The sequence below is a fragment of the Pyrus communis genome, chromosome 11 (genome assembly GCF_963583255.1).
Source record: "Pyrus communis chromosome 11, drPyrComm1.1, whole genome shotgun sequence".
Classification (NCBI taxonomy): domain Eukaryota; kingdom Viridiplantae; phylum Streptophyta; class Magnoliopsida; order Rosales; family Rosaceae; genus Pyrus; species Pyrus communis.
Genome location: NC_084813.1, coordinates 19,429,196 through 19,445,001, shown reverse-complemented (window position 1 = coordinate 19,445,001; position 15,806 = coordinate 19,429,196). Strand labels below are relative to the sequence as shown.

Below are 15,806 nucleotides of genomic sequence, written 5' to 3'. Positions count from 1 at the left end.
TTTTGGTCATTCCATGAAAAATCTCTACTAAATAAGATTAAATGACAAAAATACTCTCTATTTTTTGTCAAATCATTTTGGTCAATTGTTTGTTAAGTTGAGAGTATTTTTATCATTTTGATCCTTATTTAACGTAATTTTCATGGAATGACCAAAATGATTGATGATGGACAATCTTAGGGTTCACTTCTATTGATTTCAAATCTCAGAGACCAAAGTGAGGAGTTATGCAAATCTCGGAGACCATTTTGGCTAAAAAGCCTTTATAATTTATGGTGTATACTTATCATACACTTAATCATCTATTACGTGTCATTTCACCTAACTTTAGTTAATTTTTTTTTTCAAATTTGAAAAAGTAACATTTAATGTGAAAACTTAAGTAGAGTTTTTTTATTCTTTTTTTATTTTTTTCTATTTTTTAATAAACAATATTATTTACACTAACGGAGTCACACATTCAAAAGAGCCACCTTAACATTTCTCGTGTTATATATATATATATATATATATCAGTTTCTAATCATCACCCTCAAATGGTAGTAATGTTCACCACAGTACTTATTACCATTAGTTGTGTTTAAATTTGGATATTTGTATTTATCCACTACTATACAGGTCTCCAAATTTAAACTCACAACAATAATAACTAGGGCAATAAACATGATCATCATTTAAGGGTGGTGACAAAAAATATTCTCAATATCATACACTACATGAAGCATTAGCAAAAGAATATAAAATTATATATTATTATACAATTTCATATTTTTCTTTAGATTGTATTATTTCTCTCTTTATTATGTGGATTTCTAGATTGTATTATTTATATGGGAAAAATGATTATTAAAATATGAATGATAATGCAAACGTGACTTAACATAGTTGGTTATGACAAGATATTCGTCTCCTTGCAACAAATTCTGATATTTCTACAAGTTAAAGTAATTTAGAATATTATCTTATAAAAAAATATAACAAGGTTAAGTCTTCAACATCCAAATTATTGGATCGTCCAACTTTATATCCATCAGATTGCAATTCTGACCATTCAATTTTGGTATTACTAAGTAGTTTGAACTATTAAAAAAAAATTTATTGACAATTACACTTCTAGTTATCTCTTTTTTTTTTCAACTTTTATATGGTTCACTAAAAACATGAGAAAAAATACATTCTAGGGGGTTATTTTATTTACTTGGTTACTCAACCAAACGTGGCCTTAGCGGCGTACTAGGCGACAAACTCCAAATCCTTAGCACCGATTTTGAGCTAGATCATCGAGTGTCGTGACGAATTTAGGTGGGGGCCACGACAGCTGCTTCTGACAAAACCCCAACTTTTGCCCGCACCCTATCAAAACCCCCCAAAGAAAAACCGGGGAAAGAATCTCAGCTCGACACGTCATTAGCGTCGTAAGCGGGTCCCACAAACGTTTCTGTTCTGTTATGACTTAAGGCTGACCCACAGACAAACCCAATTTACTACCCGACAAAATGTACAGCACTTTTCTGGTTTTTTTTTTTTTTTTCTGATGAAATTACCAGGGAGGCCTTCCTAGTCTGCTTTTTTTTTTTTTGGGGCTACTTTAGTATAAGTTTGAGGATAATTTTGTAATTTCGGGTTATGAGTATTTGAGTGGCAATGCCCATGTGTGTGTTGCGCTAGAAACAAATACGAATGGAAGGTGATTTTGACTTTCAGTTTAAAAAGTTTTTTTTGTCAATTTAAAATAATGAGGTAAGATACTTTATCTTGGTTTTTATTATTAAGACGTCCATGGCCATGTTGTAAGTGCCACAATGTATAATGCTATCATTTTACGAGTTATAATATAAAACGAGCAAAAATATTGATATAAAGAAACAAGGTTAAATTGTAACAAAGGTCCTTGGTTTATACGACAATTTAGTTTCGTCTTTGATTTTTATTAATAGTTTCTTCCGTCCTTGAATTATGTTTTTTGTTGCACTAATAGTTATTTTCGTTTACTTCGACAACTTTTTCATGATAAAATAGAAGTTTCACCCAAAATATAAGAAAATGAATTTTTTAAAGAAAAAGACTTGGCTTTCCAAGGATTGAGGATGAACTTTTCTCTAAAATACTTCTTCACTTATTGACAGTGTGGATAAATGGAACTCCTTGATGATTGACTAAATAATCTTAGTTTTAATTGATTTATTGTAGAGATGATCTTTACATAATAATATGAGTGGTTTTGATTATAAGTAGGAAATTCTTTGATTAGGTCACGAAGTATTTTGAGGAGAAACTCCTTCTTAACATTAAGGAGCTAAGCTCTTCTCTTTTTAAAATAAATTAGATTTCTTTCTGTATGAATAGACCACCATACCCTCAAATTTGATGAAAAAATAAGACAAATTTGACAAAATGACACTCATGCAAAGTTAAGTTGGAAGATAAGAAAAGCTAATATGAGAATTTAAAGACAAAAACTAAACAAGATAAAATTTAAGGACTTCTGCTACCATGGACCCAAAAACCAAACACAAGTAATTTGAGTGAAATTCTGAATACTCTATCAGTACTGCTTAACCTGAGGGACTAAAATAAATGCTTAATTAGGTGAGTGTAAATGTTAAAGGTGTTTTCATGGGTGTTAATTATTATGCAGGTGGAGTATGATGGCAGTTTGAATAGATCATTATCAACATGATGTATTATTACATAAGTGTGAGATAATATTTTTGTATAATTTGAGGCAACATGAAATTGTCTTTCTAATTTGTATTTGATATAATCTAAGCCAAAATAAATAAAATAAAAATCTATAAAAATGGGGAAAAAGATGAAAAAAAGGAAATAAGAACACCAAGCTGTGTAATTTTTTTCTTTGATGCAAATACTTAAGCCATCTCCAACCGATCCGGCCAGAGGGCCATAGGGCCGAAAATAGCCCGAAATGACATGAAAATCATCTCCAACCTACAACTAGGCCAAAGGGCTCAGGAGCCCAACCGGGCCAAAAACAGAAGAAAATGGTCAACCGGCTGGCCCAACCCAGCCAACCAGCCAGCCTCGGGCTGGGCCGCTAGTTGCTAACATTAGCTAGCCATTATATTTGATTTTTTTTTTTTTACAGTTTATTTATTTTTCAAATTTAAAAAAAAAATAAAAAATTCTATTTTTTTTCCTATAACTTCCTAAGCCATTAAATAACATTAAGTAACATGAAACAATATTAAACAACATAAAAATTAAACAATATAAAAAAAAATTTAACAACATGAAACTTAAACAACATTTTAAAAAACATTTAACAACATAAAACTTAAATGCCTAATCCATACTTCTTTTGGCCCAAAGATGTGCAACAAGATCCTATTGTAGGTACTTATTTGTGGCACAAGAACGTATCATTCTATGACGCCTTATGTACTCATTTAAAGAGATATTACCAGTTTTTGAATTGAAAGACAAATTAGGTCCATCATATATTTTTGCACTAGCCATTTTTGACTTATTTGGATCCTCTTGGTCATCATCAAACTCTCGAAATCCGAGACGTAAAATTATTGAGATTCCATCTCGAAAAATTATTGACAATCCATAACGTAAAATTATTGAGGTAGTTTAAATTAGGTAACCATATTAATTCAATTAATATAATCAATTATGTTTGGCCCTATCGCCCTTTGACCATCTCGATTGGAGATGGTTTTTTGTCATAGGGCTATGTTTGGCCTATGGCATTCTGGCCCTTGGGTTGGAGATGGTAAGAAAAATGGTATGCCACTATTCATTAAACTATTAATTTCTTGGAGGGCTACAGGGCCAAAGAGAGCCCTCTGGCTCTCATTCGGTTGTAGATGGCCTTAGAGAATGGGAAGATAGGACTTCGAGTGCAATAATGAATACTCTTAGGCCATCTCCAACTGAAAGGTCCAGAGGGCCAAAGGGGCGACAATAGCCCAAAAACCGTTTCTAATTGAGGGCTAGGCCAAAAAGCTCATGGGCCCGACGGGACAAAAAAGGGCCAACCGGCTGGCCCAATCCAGCAGGCCCCTGGCCAGGCCGAGTTTTGAATGCAACGGTAACATGCTGACGTTAGTTAGCTGTTATATTTGAAATTTTTTTTTACAGCTTTTTTTTTTTTTTTTGGGCCAAATATATTTTTAAAATATTTAATTATAGGCCGAGAAAGGTTATTTGTTCAATGTTGGGGTGTTCCTTTTATAGGCATGTTTGCTTGCTCATAAATCTCCCATGCCCGATGTGGGACAAATATAATGGGTGCCTCAAATATAAGCTTTTGCTTGCTCAATTCTCTCCCACGATCGATGTGGGACAAATATAATGGGTACCCCAAATATAAGCTTCCTATTAGAGATGGTAAATGTGCATTTATACATGTAACTATCTCAAACTAAGTTGTACTAGTAATTGTACACTTAAATTAAAAAATTAATTTAACATACAATTGTTAACTGCCGCAATTAGACATGAAATTGGCACCAATTACAACGAACTAAGTGTTTTCACAATTCATTTTAAACATTTAATTATATTACATTTAATTTGTTGTAGTTGTAGTTTTTAAATTTAAGTTGTTGTAGTTTTTAAATTTAAATAATAAATTATGTTTGGCCTTATAGCCATTTGGCCCTCGGTTGGAGATAATTTTTTTTACAGGGCTATGTTTGGCTTATGGTCTTCTGGCTTATCGGTTGGAGATGGTAAGAAATATGGCCATGCACTGTTGATTAAAATATTAATTTCTTTGATGCCCAGATGGCTAAAACGAACCCTCTGGCCCTCATTCGGTTGGAGATAGCCTTAGAGCTGATCTAAGATTGCTTTCGAACAAAAAGGAAGTGTGTTTATAAGCGTTTATGTTAGAAGTGTTATGATTAGGAGCACACTGAAGTCTTTATTAAAAATCCAAGTGTTTCTTGAAAAAAACATTTTGAAGTGCTTCATGAAAAAAAAAATAAAAAAATGGTTTCTCCAAAAAGTGTTTGTATTACCCTAAAGTACTTTTTAAGTTTTTCAAAAATATAGTCAGAGATGTGTTTTTGGTTGTTACTTTAAAAGCAGTCCCAAACAAATCCTAAAACCCAGCTAAAACTTTTGCAACCTGACTATATATACGTATGTAGCACTTTGAATGAATTAGTTATACCTTGTTAACATTGAATTTAAATACTGAACTATGAAATATAAGTATAATTTGATGTTGCCCCTTAATACTACGGTCCGGTGGTATTTCTATTCAATACCAAATTAGGTTGTTCATTGTATGGTTTAGCCAAACTCTTCATTCCCTAAGTGTAAAAATATCGATGTACCAAAAAAAAAAAAAGTATAATTTGATGTTGCAAACCTCACCTTATATTTATTCCTCACCAGTACTATTTATTTTCTCAATTTGATGTTACAAACCTCACCTTATATTTATATTTATTCCTCAACAGTACTGTTTATTTTCTCAACTTATATATTCATACACCCATCACTTTTTTATGTGCATTGGTTGTTTACTCACTCATTTATCATTGATTAATTTTAGTTGTCTCCAAAACTATTCAAACTCTTCCAACAACTCAAACTATAAATTAAAATATCATCGCTACCTGCCTACCTATATCAAATATAAATGTCACCCTATGGTTATAATCTATAGAAATTCATAGTTGCTTCTTTCCCAATTGATTTTAATATACATGTATACATATATTGTTTTAAAAATGGCCTCTTTCCTAGTTGATGTCATGTCCGAATTGTTTTTAAACCACCATGAAATGGTGGAGTGGTTGGAGACAAATTCCAGAAAAATATATCACACGACACGTCCTGAGTTTAATTTATGAAATTGGTGAATCACACAATGGATGGTCAGGTAAAGGCTGAAATACCTCTGTGAGTCTTTCCAACCCCTGGAAAAATGAATTACTGTGACAAAGCCACCGACTACCAGCTAGTCCCTTTAAAAACAAATAACAAATAAAAAATAAAAAATAAAAACATTAAGGTTACAACATCTACCAAGCCATGTAATTATATGATGTGTTCTTGCAATTATTTTTTATTAATTTGAATTGTCTTTCATTTGAAGAAATTAATTAATTTTCAGATAAATAGAGGGATTTCCATAGACAAAAGAATGTCCAAGTAGCTTTTTCAGGTAATGAGTAGTATTGTTCTAAATTTCACGTTACAGCCAGCCAGAGCCAATCCATCTTTCATTATTTCATACTAAGTATTAATTAATTAAAGCTATTACAATAATGCATGCTCCATTTATTTATTAAATTTGAAACAATTCTTTTATTGACAAGAACAACTTTTAGAATACAATTTTATAGGAGGATACTTTTTTCGTATGTAATTTTGTTGGTTCGTGATACTCTTTTTCTTTTGATCAGGTTAGAGACAAGTCTTTTTAATGTCTAATCCCTTTCGAATCCCAACAAAAATGAAAAATCATTCTCATTGATCTTTAATATGCCTTGAATTCAGACGGTTATCCATTTCAATATAATCCCAACGCCATTCCAATATAATCCTAACGCCCAAATGAAACCTATGTACCCATGTTGAAGTTGTATGACTCAAGGAACACGGTGTATTAAAACTTAAATTAAATTTACTATTTATAATAACGACGCTATCTAAATGATTAATCATATCATCATCCATCGACATGATGACGTGGTATGATGATCTTATTGAAGTTTTCTTTAGTCATGTAAATACGTTAGAAGAATTGACAACTCTATTGCACTCGCTTAATACGAAGGATCAAGTCGAAAGTGACAAATTTAATCAATCCAAAGACAAAGAAATAGAAACTTAAATCCACAAATGCTAGTGTACCATAATAACCTTATGAAGTCTTTCAATATGTTAATGTTGAAAGTCAACTTGCCTATTTGGGTCATTCTTGTTCTTATCCAGGTTGTAAATTGCAATCTCAAATTCTGCCCTCAACTATTTGGATAATATGTAAAAAAGAATCGGGATACTTCCCCCAAAAAACCAAGGGAGGCGGCAGCCCCCACCTTCGCAGCCGCAGCCGCAGCATGGGGGAGCGGCTTTTTAATTCGTACTACAATCAATAAAAATGATTTTCAGATTGATATATGATGCTAAATTGAGACCGAAATAGAAAGAGAAGGAAAGAAAGGGTTGGAGCTCAATACGATATCATGATCCGAACAAAACGTAAAGACCTGTGGGTGGGTAACCATTTGTTGTCGACTCGAGCAGTAGATGGACCTATATATTTCTTTGGTCAAAATTCAGCTTCAAACTCAATCCTTGTCATGCAGCCAAATTGAAGCTTAAAGCTTGGCATTTTCTTATGATGAAGATGATACTCACGATTTAATTTTTTAATTATTATAAGTAATACTTGCACTTACCTATACACTTTGTGTGTATGAATACATTTTTTTTAGAAAAATGAGAAGGAGAGAGGGAGAGAGGAAGAGAGGGAGAACGTGGGGGGAGTGGGAGATTTTTATTTTTTTTTATAATTTTAATATTTGATGTATTTTAACATTACTTGGCTTCAATAAAAAAAAAAGTAAAATTTGGACCTATAAAATTACATTATTACCCATCATTTTTTTTTGTGTGATAGAAGACTAAATAGTCCTTTCATCCTCTTTTGATTGACAAAGAGGGTTTCATTAATTAATAGTTATTATTTAAGCTACACTAAGGAGAACATAAGAATTTGTTCTCTGAAATATAATGAGTTGAAGTGAAATGCCCTAATTAGACATGTAAGATGGGTTGAGCCGGTTTGACCCGGTTCTAAGAAGTCAAGGCCCAATCCCTACCCGACCTGAAAATTTTGGGCCGTAGGGAAAAATTAGGTCGGCTTAAATCGGCCCTTTGCCAAAGAAGTAAGGCGTAGGCTAGTCCGCGAGTCGAGAAAATTGGGCCTACGAGCGGGCCGCCCAGCCCGCCCCAATTTTTCGCTCTTTAATCATTTTCATTTAAATATTTTTTTAATAATATTGATAAGAATTAAACTTAGAACCTCTTAGTTTTATTAGTTATCAATGACCATATCAATTAAGGTATTTGTTTGGTTAATATAATCAATTAACAAATATCATTTTTTCTCTTTTTAGCCCCGTTTTTATCTAGTTGAATGGTTTCGTCAGCTCGAGTCTCGATAGTTTATTTAAGTATTGAAAAAAATTTAATTATATTAAAGAAAATTCAAAAGTATTTTAAATTACATTCATATCAAGCCGGGCCTAAGAACTGGGCTTAAGGGCCAGACCTAAACTCGACTCAGGGCCTAAAATGAATGGCCCAAACCTCCAAAACTTACCCATTTTAAATCGGGCTAGATAAATCTCGGTCCTAAGACTGGGAGGCCCATAGCCCACAAATAGGGCTATGCTTGATTTTTATTCCGGCCCATTGGGCCTCGGTCCTTTTTACAGGTCTAGCCCTAGCCATTATGGCAGTCCCCCACTTATTATTTATTCATAAATTGTTCAAGTATTGGATAACATATCGCTTTTTGGTGACAATACTTTGTTAAAACTGGGAATGGAAGACACATTTTTAACACCAGACACCACTTACTTATTTAATTTTGGGACGGAAATAGGACATTTTAAATATGCACACATCATGCACACCCCATGCATAACAATCGGACAGAAATAAGATTTTTCCTACACTTTGAAATGACCAAATTGTCCTCTCATATAAATAGGTTATCCAAAAATTCCAGCTCTCATTTCTCATTTTGTAGAGGGAGAAACATAGAGTAGAGAGAAATTCTAGTTTAAAGAATCCTAACCCACCCATCTTCTTCATCCAAGAGCTCTCTCTAACCCACCCATCATCTTCATCCAAGCTCTCTCTCTCTTTCTCTCTCTCATCTCTCTACATTTCGAATATGCACAAGAGCTCTATCTCTAACCCACACCATCATCTTCATCCAAGCTCTCTCTCTCTTTCTCTCTCTCATCTCTCTACATTTCGAATATGCACAAGAGCTCTATCTCTAACCCACTCATCTTCTTCGATTTTTACCTTTTCATTTGTAGGTTTTGTGAACTGGTTTTGCTTAATTTTGCTTTTTGATTGATGGATTCTTAGAGTTGAAGTGATTGGTTTGGTGTTTCTTGGAGGAGACCCAAATCCTTCAACTTTGATTTTGCTACAATTAAATGAAAAAACGTATTAAAGGTTAGTTGCCTTTTGGAGAAGAGATACATTTGAGGGAAAAGAGAGAAATCAGAGTGGAAAGAAGGAAGAGAGAAGGATATGGACGAAATTGTTTCCTGTACTCATTCACTCTCTTCGTTTAATCTCGCTCATACATTGTATGTACACGACATGCACAGGACATGCACATGTTATGCTCACATATCTGAGCTCAACCAAAAAAAAAAAAAAAAAAAACTCATAACTCACAGCTTTCTCTTCGAAATCAGAAAAATGCTACAATCAAATAAATGATCCTAGACTTTATACGAAGAATTGAAGATTCATTAATTTGAATTTGGTTCAAATATTTCAAGGATTTGAAAAAATTGCAGTTTGAATGGGCACGAAAGAACCCAACTGAATCAAAGGAAATTGTTTCACGAACTCGTTCGTTTTTTTTGTATTTGTAGGGCCTGCTTTTGAATCAAAGGAAAAGTAGTAAACTACATTAATGCGAAGAGTATCAAAGATGTAAATACGCACTATCTACACATAATAAACTAAATGCACACCACATGCACATAATATGCACAGTACATACACATGATATGCACATAACGAAAGAAACTTTAACTGCAACATATTGGTATAGTGGATACACTTAAAACATAATTGTTATGTATATAAGGTTACAATGATAGTTTGAAAAGTCTTGTTACATATATCAACCACCTCTTAACCGTGCACGCGAAAAATATGATACTTGTTGTCGTTATTTCACCGACACGCATGACCCTTAACGTCATCTACGTTTTTTCTTAATTTTGTTTTTTGCAGGATTGTAACATCCCACATTGACCAACGGAGAGGAGGTGATGTGCCTTATATGTACATGCCCACCTCCATATAGCACGAGACCTTTTGGGGACTCACTGGCTTCGGATTCCATCGGAACTCCGAAGTTAAGCGAGTTCGGGCAAGAGCAATCCTAGGATTTGACCTACTGGGAAGTTCTTGTGTGAGTTCCCAAAACAAAATCGTGAGGGCGTGGCATAAAACGGACAATATCATGCTACAACAGAGCCGGTCTAGGATGCGATAGAGACCAACTAGGTTATGGTCATACTTACTAAATTCTGAGGCACAACATACGTTCATCATAACTAGTGAACATTCTCGCTTCTCATATTAAGATGTAGTCATGCACACCAAGGAAAAATTTTCACAAATTTCTGCAATTGAACACTTGAATAAAAAATTGTTCCATCCCAATCTTGTAGGCTTGTAACATGTCAAAACTTGAAATTTATTCCACAACCCTTACGCCCCAACATGAAACACAAACCCTAATTTAACTTCTAAGTATTAATTCATCTTACAAACAACCCATTTATTCCATAAATCATTGATGAAGAAACCTTGAACTAAACACCCTACCTTACTATGCACGCCGAAGCTTCAATTGCCAGAAAAAATGGAACTTATTGACCAAAACAGAAAATATGGTACAAAACCCAGGTCACTCTTCTCACCTCTCTCTCACATCCCTTTGTTCGAAACCAGAGGTATGAGGCGAACCCAAAGCCCAGCTCACTCTTCTCGCCTTTCTTTGGACTTCCATTTCTTCGAAATCGGAGCTTAGAGATCCGAGGAAGGGAGAGAGAGTAGAGAGAGAGAAAGTAAGAAAAGAGAGAGGAAGGAGAGAAAGTGAGGAATAACTCATTTATATGTGAGTATTTTAGTAATTTCGGTTTTGTGCATGGTGTGCATGACTTGTGCATGACTGGTTTATCCTATTTCTGTCCCAAGATTAAGAAATTGTTTCATTTTAGAATATTTTCCTTTATTTTTTGCGTGTGTAAATAGAGAATTTATACTTTATAGTCTCATTCCTTGTAAGTAAACATGTCAATCAATCATAGAACAAAAAATACATGTCTCCGCAATTAAGTTATTCCCCGTAATTAAAGACTGGACAGGTATTTGTGCAACATTTTTAGGCGGTACTCACCATGTAATTAATAATACAAACATTTTTTCGAAAGCTGTTGGGCACAATAAATAGAGAGAATAGTGAAAAACAATTTAAGGAAAAGAAAAAAATGGAGATATACTACACGCCCATGCATAAAATACCTTCCAACTAAAACCCCAAAACAAAAAGCATGTACCCAAACATTCACCAATCCATCTTTGGTTGCTGGTTCAGAAAGCATGAAATGCAAACCAAGTTATAAATTTAATACCACCCCTCTGCATCAGCAGCCTAGAGAAATATCATCACTGCACTCGAGGTCTCGAGTTCGATTTCCTTATCTCATTTATCTTCTATCCAATATAAATATAAACAAATAATACAATCCCTGTACTTCAGCAGCTTAAAATACACTCAAAGTTGTACTAGTGGCTTTCTGGTTCTGCATCTTTCTACTATTTGCAGTTGGAGATTCTAAGCCTGCAAATCCGATCAACCAAACCGATCTGCAGGCGCCATGGCGGACATGAGAACTCGGTCTTACCATGGATTTGTTATCCTCCTTAAGATCGTAAATAAAAGCATCTGCTGCGTCTAGAGTTCATCCTCAGCCATTTAATACCGACTGCACTAGAATTCAGGCATCTGCTGCGTTTTCCGAATGGAACTCTGGTTCCCTCAAACAGCCCCAGCAAGATCATCAGCATCACCAAGTCGAGAAGATCAGGCCTCTCTTCTTAAACAACGCCAATATTTTCACTCCAAATGTCTCTGTAAGCTCTACAAGTAGGTGTCATGGTATTACCACGGCTATGGCGTTCCACAACTTTCATGGTCATTCCGGTAACCCTGCACATCAATCTCCGTTCTCCCGGTTTCATGGTTTACCGAAAGAAAATAACGCCTCTCTGGCCACCAACCTAAAGAAGAGTCACCGCACTCAGCTACGAGTACACTTGTAGCAAGTTCAGTCATGTTCAGATAAATGGTCGACGGAGTTTTAACTTCTGTCCACTTCATGAGGTAAACAATGCAACGAAGAAAACAATAAAGGACCTCATTCTGTTTACTGTCTGATTTTCTCTAACAACAGAAAGATATGCATCAAATAAATCAGCTCCAAAACAACCACTGAGACATGCGAGTATATAACAAATTGCTTTAACTATCAACCTTCACAAATATATAGATGCAGTAAAAATGCCCTCAGGGCACACATGTCAAATTAAACAAGAGAGTCACCGCGTTCAAACTAGTTCACTAAAGAAAGTAAATTACTACCGTTGAAGTTAAAATAATACAGTACATACTAGAAATCGTTCCTCAGGGTTTTTTTCTGAAAGGATGGCGTTCGTTTGGCATCATATCATGCATTTTCGAGTACATAAGCAACTGAGAAGGGTCACCACTGCCGCCGCCACCGTTCTGGGATGCTCGCGAACTCTCTTGCAGTTTAATCTTCTCAAAAAGGTACTGCTTTTCTGCCTCGGCTTCACTCAACCGTTGTTTTAAGTAACTGTTGGCATATTCTTCCTCTGATTTATCTGACTTGGCAAGAGCGATCCTCTGGAGCCTGTCAGCCTCTCGTTTTGCCTCATTGGCCTTGAGTTGGAACATATCAGCCTCTGCATGTTTGAGCCTCACAATTTTCTCCAGCTCGTCAATTTGATTCTTCTTTGTTTGCCTCTCAAGCTTTAGCTCTTGGACTTCCCTGGCTTTGTCCTGGAGTTCCCTGTCACAAGCATCAACAGCCATTCGGGATTTCTTATACATTCTCATCTTCTCATCTGCCACCATTTCCATCTTCCTTATGGCCTCCTGCACCACTTCAGCGATTCGATTACAAGCCTCCTGTGGTGCTATTAGCCGTCCACTTTCCCCGTTTTCCAGACTCTTTGGAGAATCTCCCTCAAGCTCTTCATCAAGAAAATACTTCAAATCAGGACAAAATAGATTAAAGATAAAAATAAAAGTACGACAACACACTACAGTACGCAAATACTGCAACAAAACCCACAATTCAAAAAATATTTGTCCTATAGTTGGAGTGGAATCCTATTCCATAAGACTTGACAGTACCATAATACATCTTCTTCCCTAAGAAGCAAACTGAATCTGACACCACGCGGAAAGGAAAATAAAACGCTTAAAAAAATTACGTACCTTGGAAAAACATCAATATTGCTCTGCAGGCTGCTGTCGACTCTGCAAGTCCACTTTTTATTTTTTCTTTGAGCTCCTCACACTTCCAAAAGAGTTTTTGCCCTCGGGGGTCTTCACTTCCACGAAAAATCCTACTAACAAAGTCAAGCTCCCTTGTCAGAGCTTCCCGGTCCCAGGCAGGAGCGCAGTGTTGAAAAACATCTTTGACCCAGCCCAATAGCTCAGATGTTCGATTGCAAGCTCGACACCTGAAAAGCATTTCGGATGGCCCTGCTCCACTCTTACCGGAGGGTCCCATGCTTATTAGTCCATCACGAATCGCACAGTCAGTGTGAGTCCAATGCGAACACAAATCACAACCAACCCAGCGGCAAGTGTTAACTTCAAAGTCGAACTTGTTACAGATTACACACATGCAAAGATTGCAGAAACCATTCCTTTTCGTGCATATCTCACAGGTACAATCATCAGCAGGAATCTGGTTTTGGCATGCTATATTCCTGCATCTCTTGTACACGAAAACTTCAATTAAGGAAGTTTGAGAAAGACTGATATTTGGATGCAAAAATGCCAGAATCCCGGTATTTATTGCAACAAGGATTTCAAGCTGCACTCTGTGTGCTCTAATCAATGTCTTAGCTATTAAGTCCGCTCTACTCTGAACAAGCTTCTGCAAAATAAAAAATTCCTCTCGCTGCTGTGAACCTCCATTCCCATCGAGGATGACTCGGAGGTTGTTCTTCAATTCTTCTTGAAACTCGTCGGGTAGGTGATGCATCTTTTCAGCGATTATATCAACTCGCTCTCCAGCTATTTCTCGAAGAGATATCTTATCAGCACTGGAAAGACGGCGAATGACTGATTGTTCAGGGCAATCATTTTCTGCTTTCCCATTCTCCATCTTCTTTGCCATTATGACATCAGCAGTAGGCCAGGTTTCTCGAGAACTGGCACTCTCGGTAGGGGACTCGCGTCTGTGATCAGAATTTGATCTGGGTTCTTCTGGGGACAGCCGAGGATCTGAAGAGACAAGGGACAGTGAAGTTTGTAATCCCCCTGCTCGTGGTTGCTGACGTGGAGGAAGCATTCTTGATGAAGGCTGTTGGTGAATATTGGAACCAGATGATGTACCCATCCACCAGTTCCCTTTATCTGCAACTGCGGCAAAAGAAGTATCACCTATCAGTATTCAGTACCATAAAACTTGAAATCTTTAGAAAGCTATAATGACGAACGCATATTCTGATATCTGACAAGAGTAATGTGCAGGAACAAAGAAGTATCCTCCATAACAACCAAATAGTGAGGTTAAATTTCTTCAAAACGAACTTGTTACAACACCCATTCAGCACCCATTCAGCACCGCCAAAAGAAAACACGTGCATGCACACATAAACAATTGCAAATATCGGTAAGAAGATTAGGAGCATTTTCAATTACATGAAACTCAATTGGCTTATTGTGATTAGGCAAGATGCTACGAGAAGCATATCATCTAGTTTCTACAGCATCGATTGAACGCAGATACTAATACTAAAAAATTCTCACGAGAGATTATAATTACAATTACTATTCTTATTCAGCTAATATCGAGGCAAAGAAAATTCACAACAAATGATTCCGAAGAAGTATTCATCACAAAATAACTAATTTTTACTGAAATTGAACAAAGTAATACTGCCAATCAAGCTTTCCTCTGTCCATAACATTAACAGTCTTAAACTAATTTCAACCGTCAAGCAAGACTATTGTCAAAAAGTCTCCAATTCCCAATTTTTCGAAACGAAATAATGTTCAAGCCACAAGAACATTTCACAAACACACAACAAAAAAGGCAGACCTTTACCAATTTCCACACAATAGAAAGCCCCAAATTTATTTACTTTTCACAGAAGGAAAAAAAACAAAAAACCCTCCTTTTCCATCGAATCTGCTTCTCCTGGTGATTAATTTGACACCAATCCACGACTCACACAGCACAGAGAGAGAATTACAGCAACAAAGAGTAAATTTCAAAGGTCACTGAACCGATCCCAAATCGAGTACTTGCCTTGTTTCAGTGCTGGGGGTTTTGCTAAATTACTAGATCAAGAGCAGCAAATGAAACTAAGAGAATTTCCTTTCATTTTCCACCGTATTTTCTCGGCAACCAAACAGAAGACACAGAGAGAGAGAGAGAGAGAGAGAGAGAGAGAGAGAGAGAGAGAGAAGGGGAGAGAGCGCTTACCAGAAGAAGGCCGAGAGAAGATTCAGCTGCTCAGTAGAGACCAGACGCGGAAAGAAAGATTTGGGGAAGTTTTATTCATCTCTCTACCAAGGGATTGTTTTCCCATTTTGCCCTTGGCACGCCAATGCAGATTTTTACCCAGACGTCAAGACTTTCCAAGTTTCAAACGTTTGGAATCGCTTGCCTCGCGCCACGTGTAATAGCGAGGTTAAAATGGTCATTTCAGAAAGTTGGGCCACTTGACTTGCGTACATATCCTATGTAGAATAATATACAGATTTTTAACAAAAAAAA

General features: G+C 35.9%; 1 protein-coding gene across 2 annotated transcripts; it reads right to left on the bottom strand.

Moving 5' to 3' along the window:
* Positions 1 to 12,267: 12,267 nt before the first annotated feature.
* Positions 12,268 to 15,625, bottom strand: LOC137707983 (OBERON-like protein). 2 transcript variants are annotated; one of them, XM_068446941.1, is made up of 3 exons: positions 15,513 to 15,625; positions 13,286 to 14,443; positions 12,268 to 13,038 (listed from the first exon to the last, which is right to left on the bottom strand). In XM_068446941.1, exons 2-3 carry the CDS (start codon positions 14,418 to 14,420, stop codon positions 12,446 to 12,448), a joined length of 1,728 nt encoding a protein of 575 aa, XP_068303042.1. In that variant the 5' UTR covers positions 14,421 to 14,443; positions 15,513 to 15,625; the 3' UTR covers positions 12,268 to 12,445. The 2 variants fall into 2 exon arrangements, with proteins under 2 accessions (XP_068303042.1, XP_068303043.1); XM_068446942.1 differs by lacking the exon at positions 15,513 to 15,625 and adding an exon at positions 15,336 to 15,476.
* Between the last annotated feature and the right edge of the window lie 181 nt (positions 15,626 to 15,806).

What these genes read in the sequence shown, in the direction of transcription:
- LOC137707983 (XM_068446941.1), bottom strand. Translation starts at nt 14,420, where the DNA reads ATGGGTACATCATCTGGTTCCAATATTCACCAACAGCCTTCATCAAGA. An exon ending in AATATTGATGTTTTTCCAAG is followed by an intron (nt 13,039 to 13,285) that starts GTACGTAATTTT and finishes TTCTTGATGAAG; the next exon opens with AGCTTGAGGGAGATTCTCCA.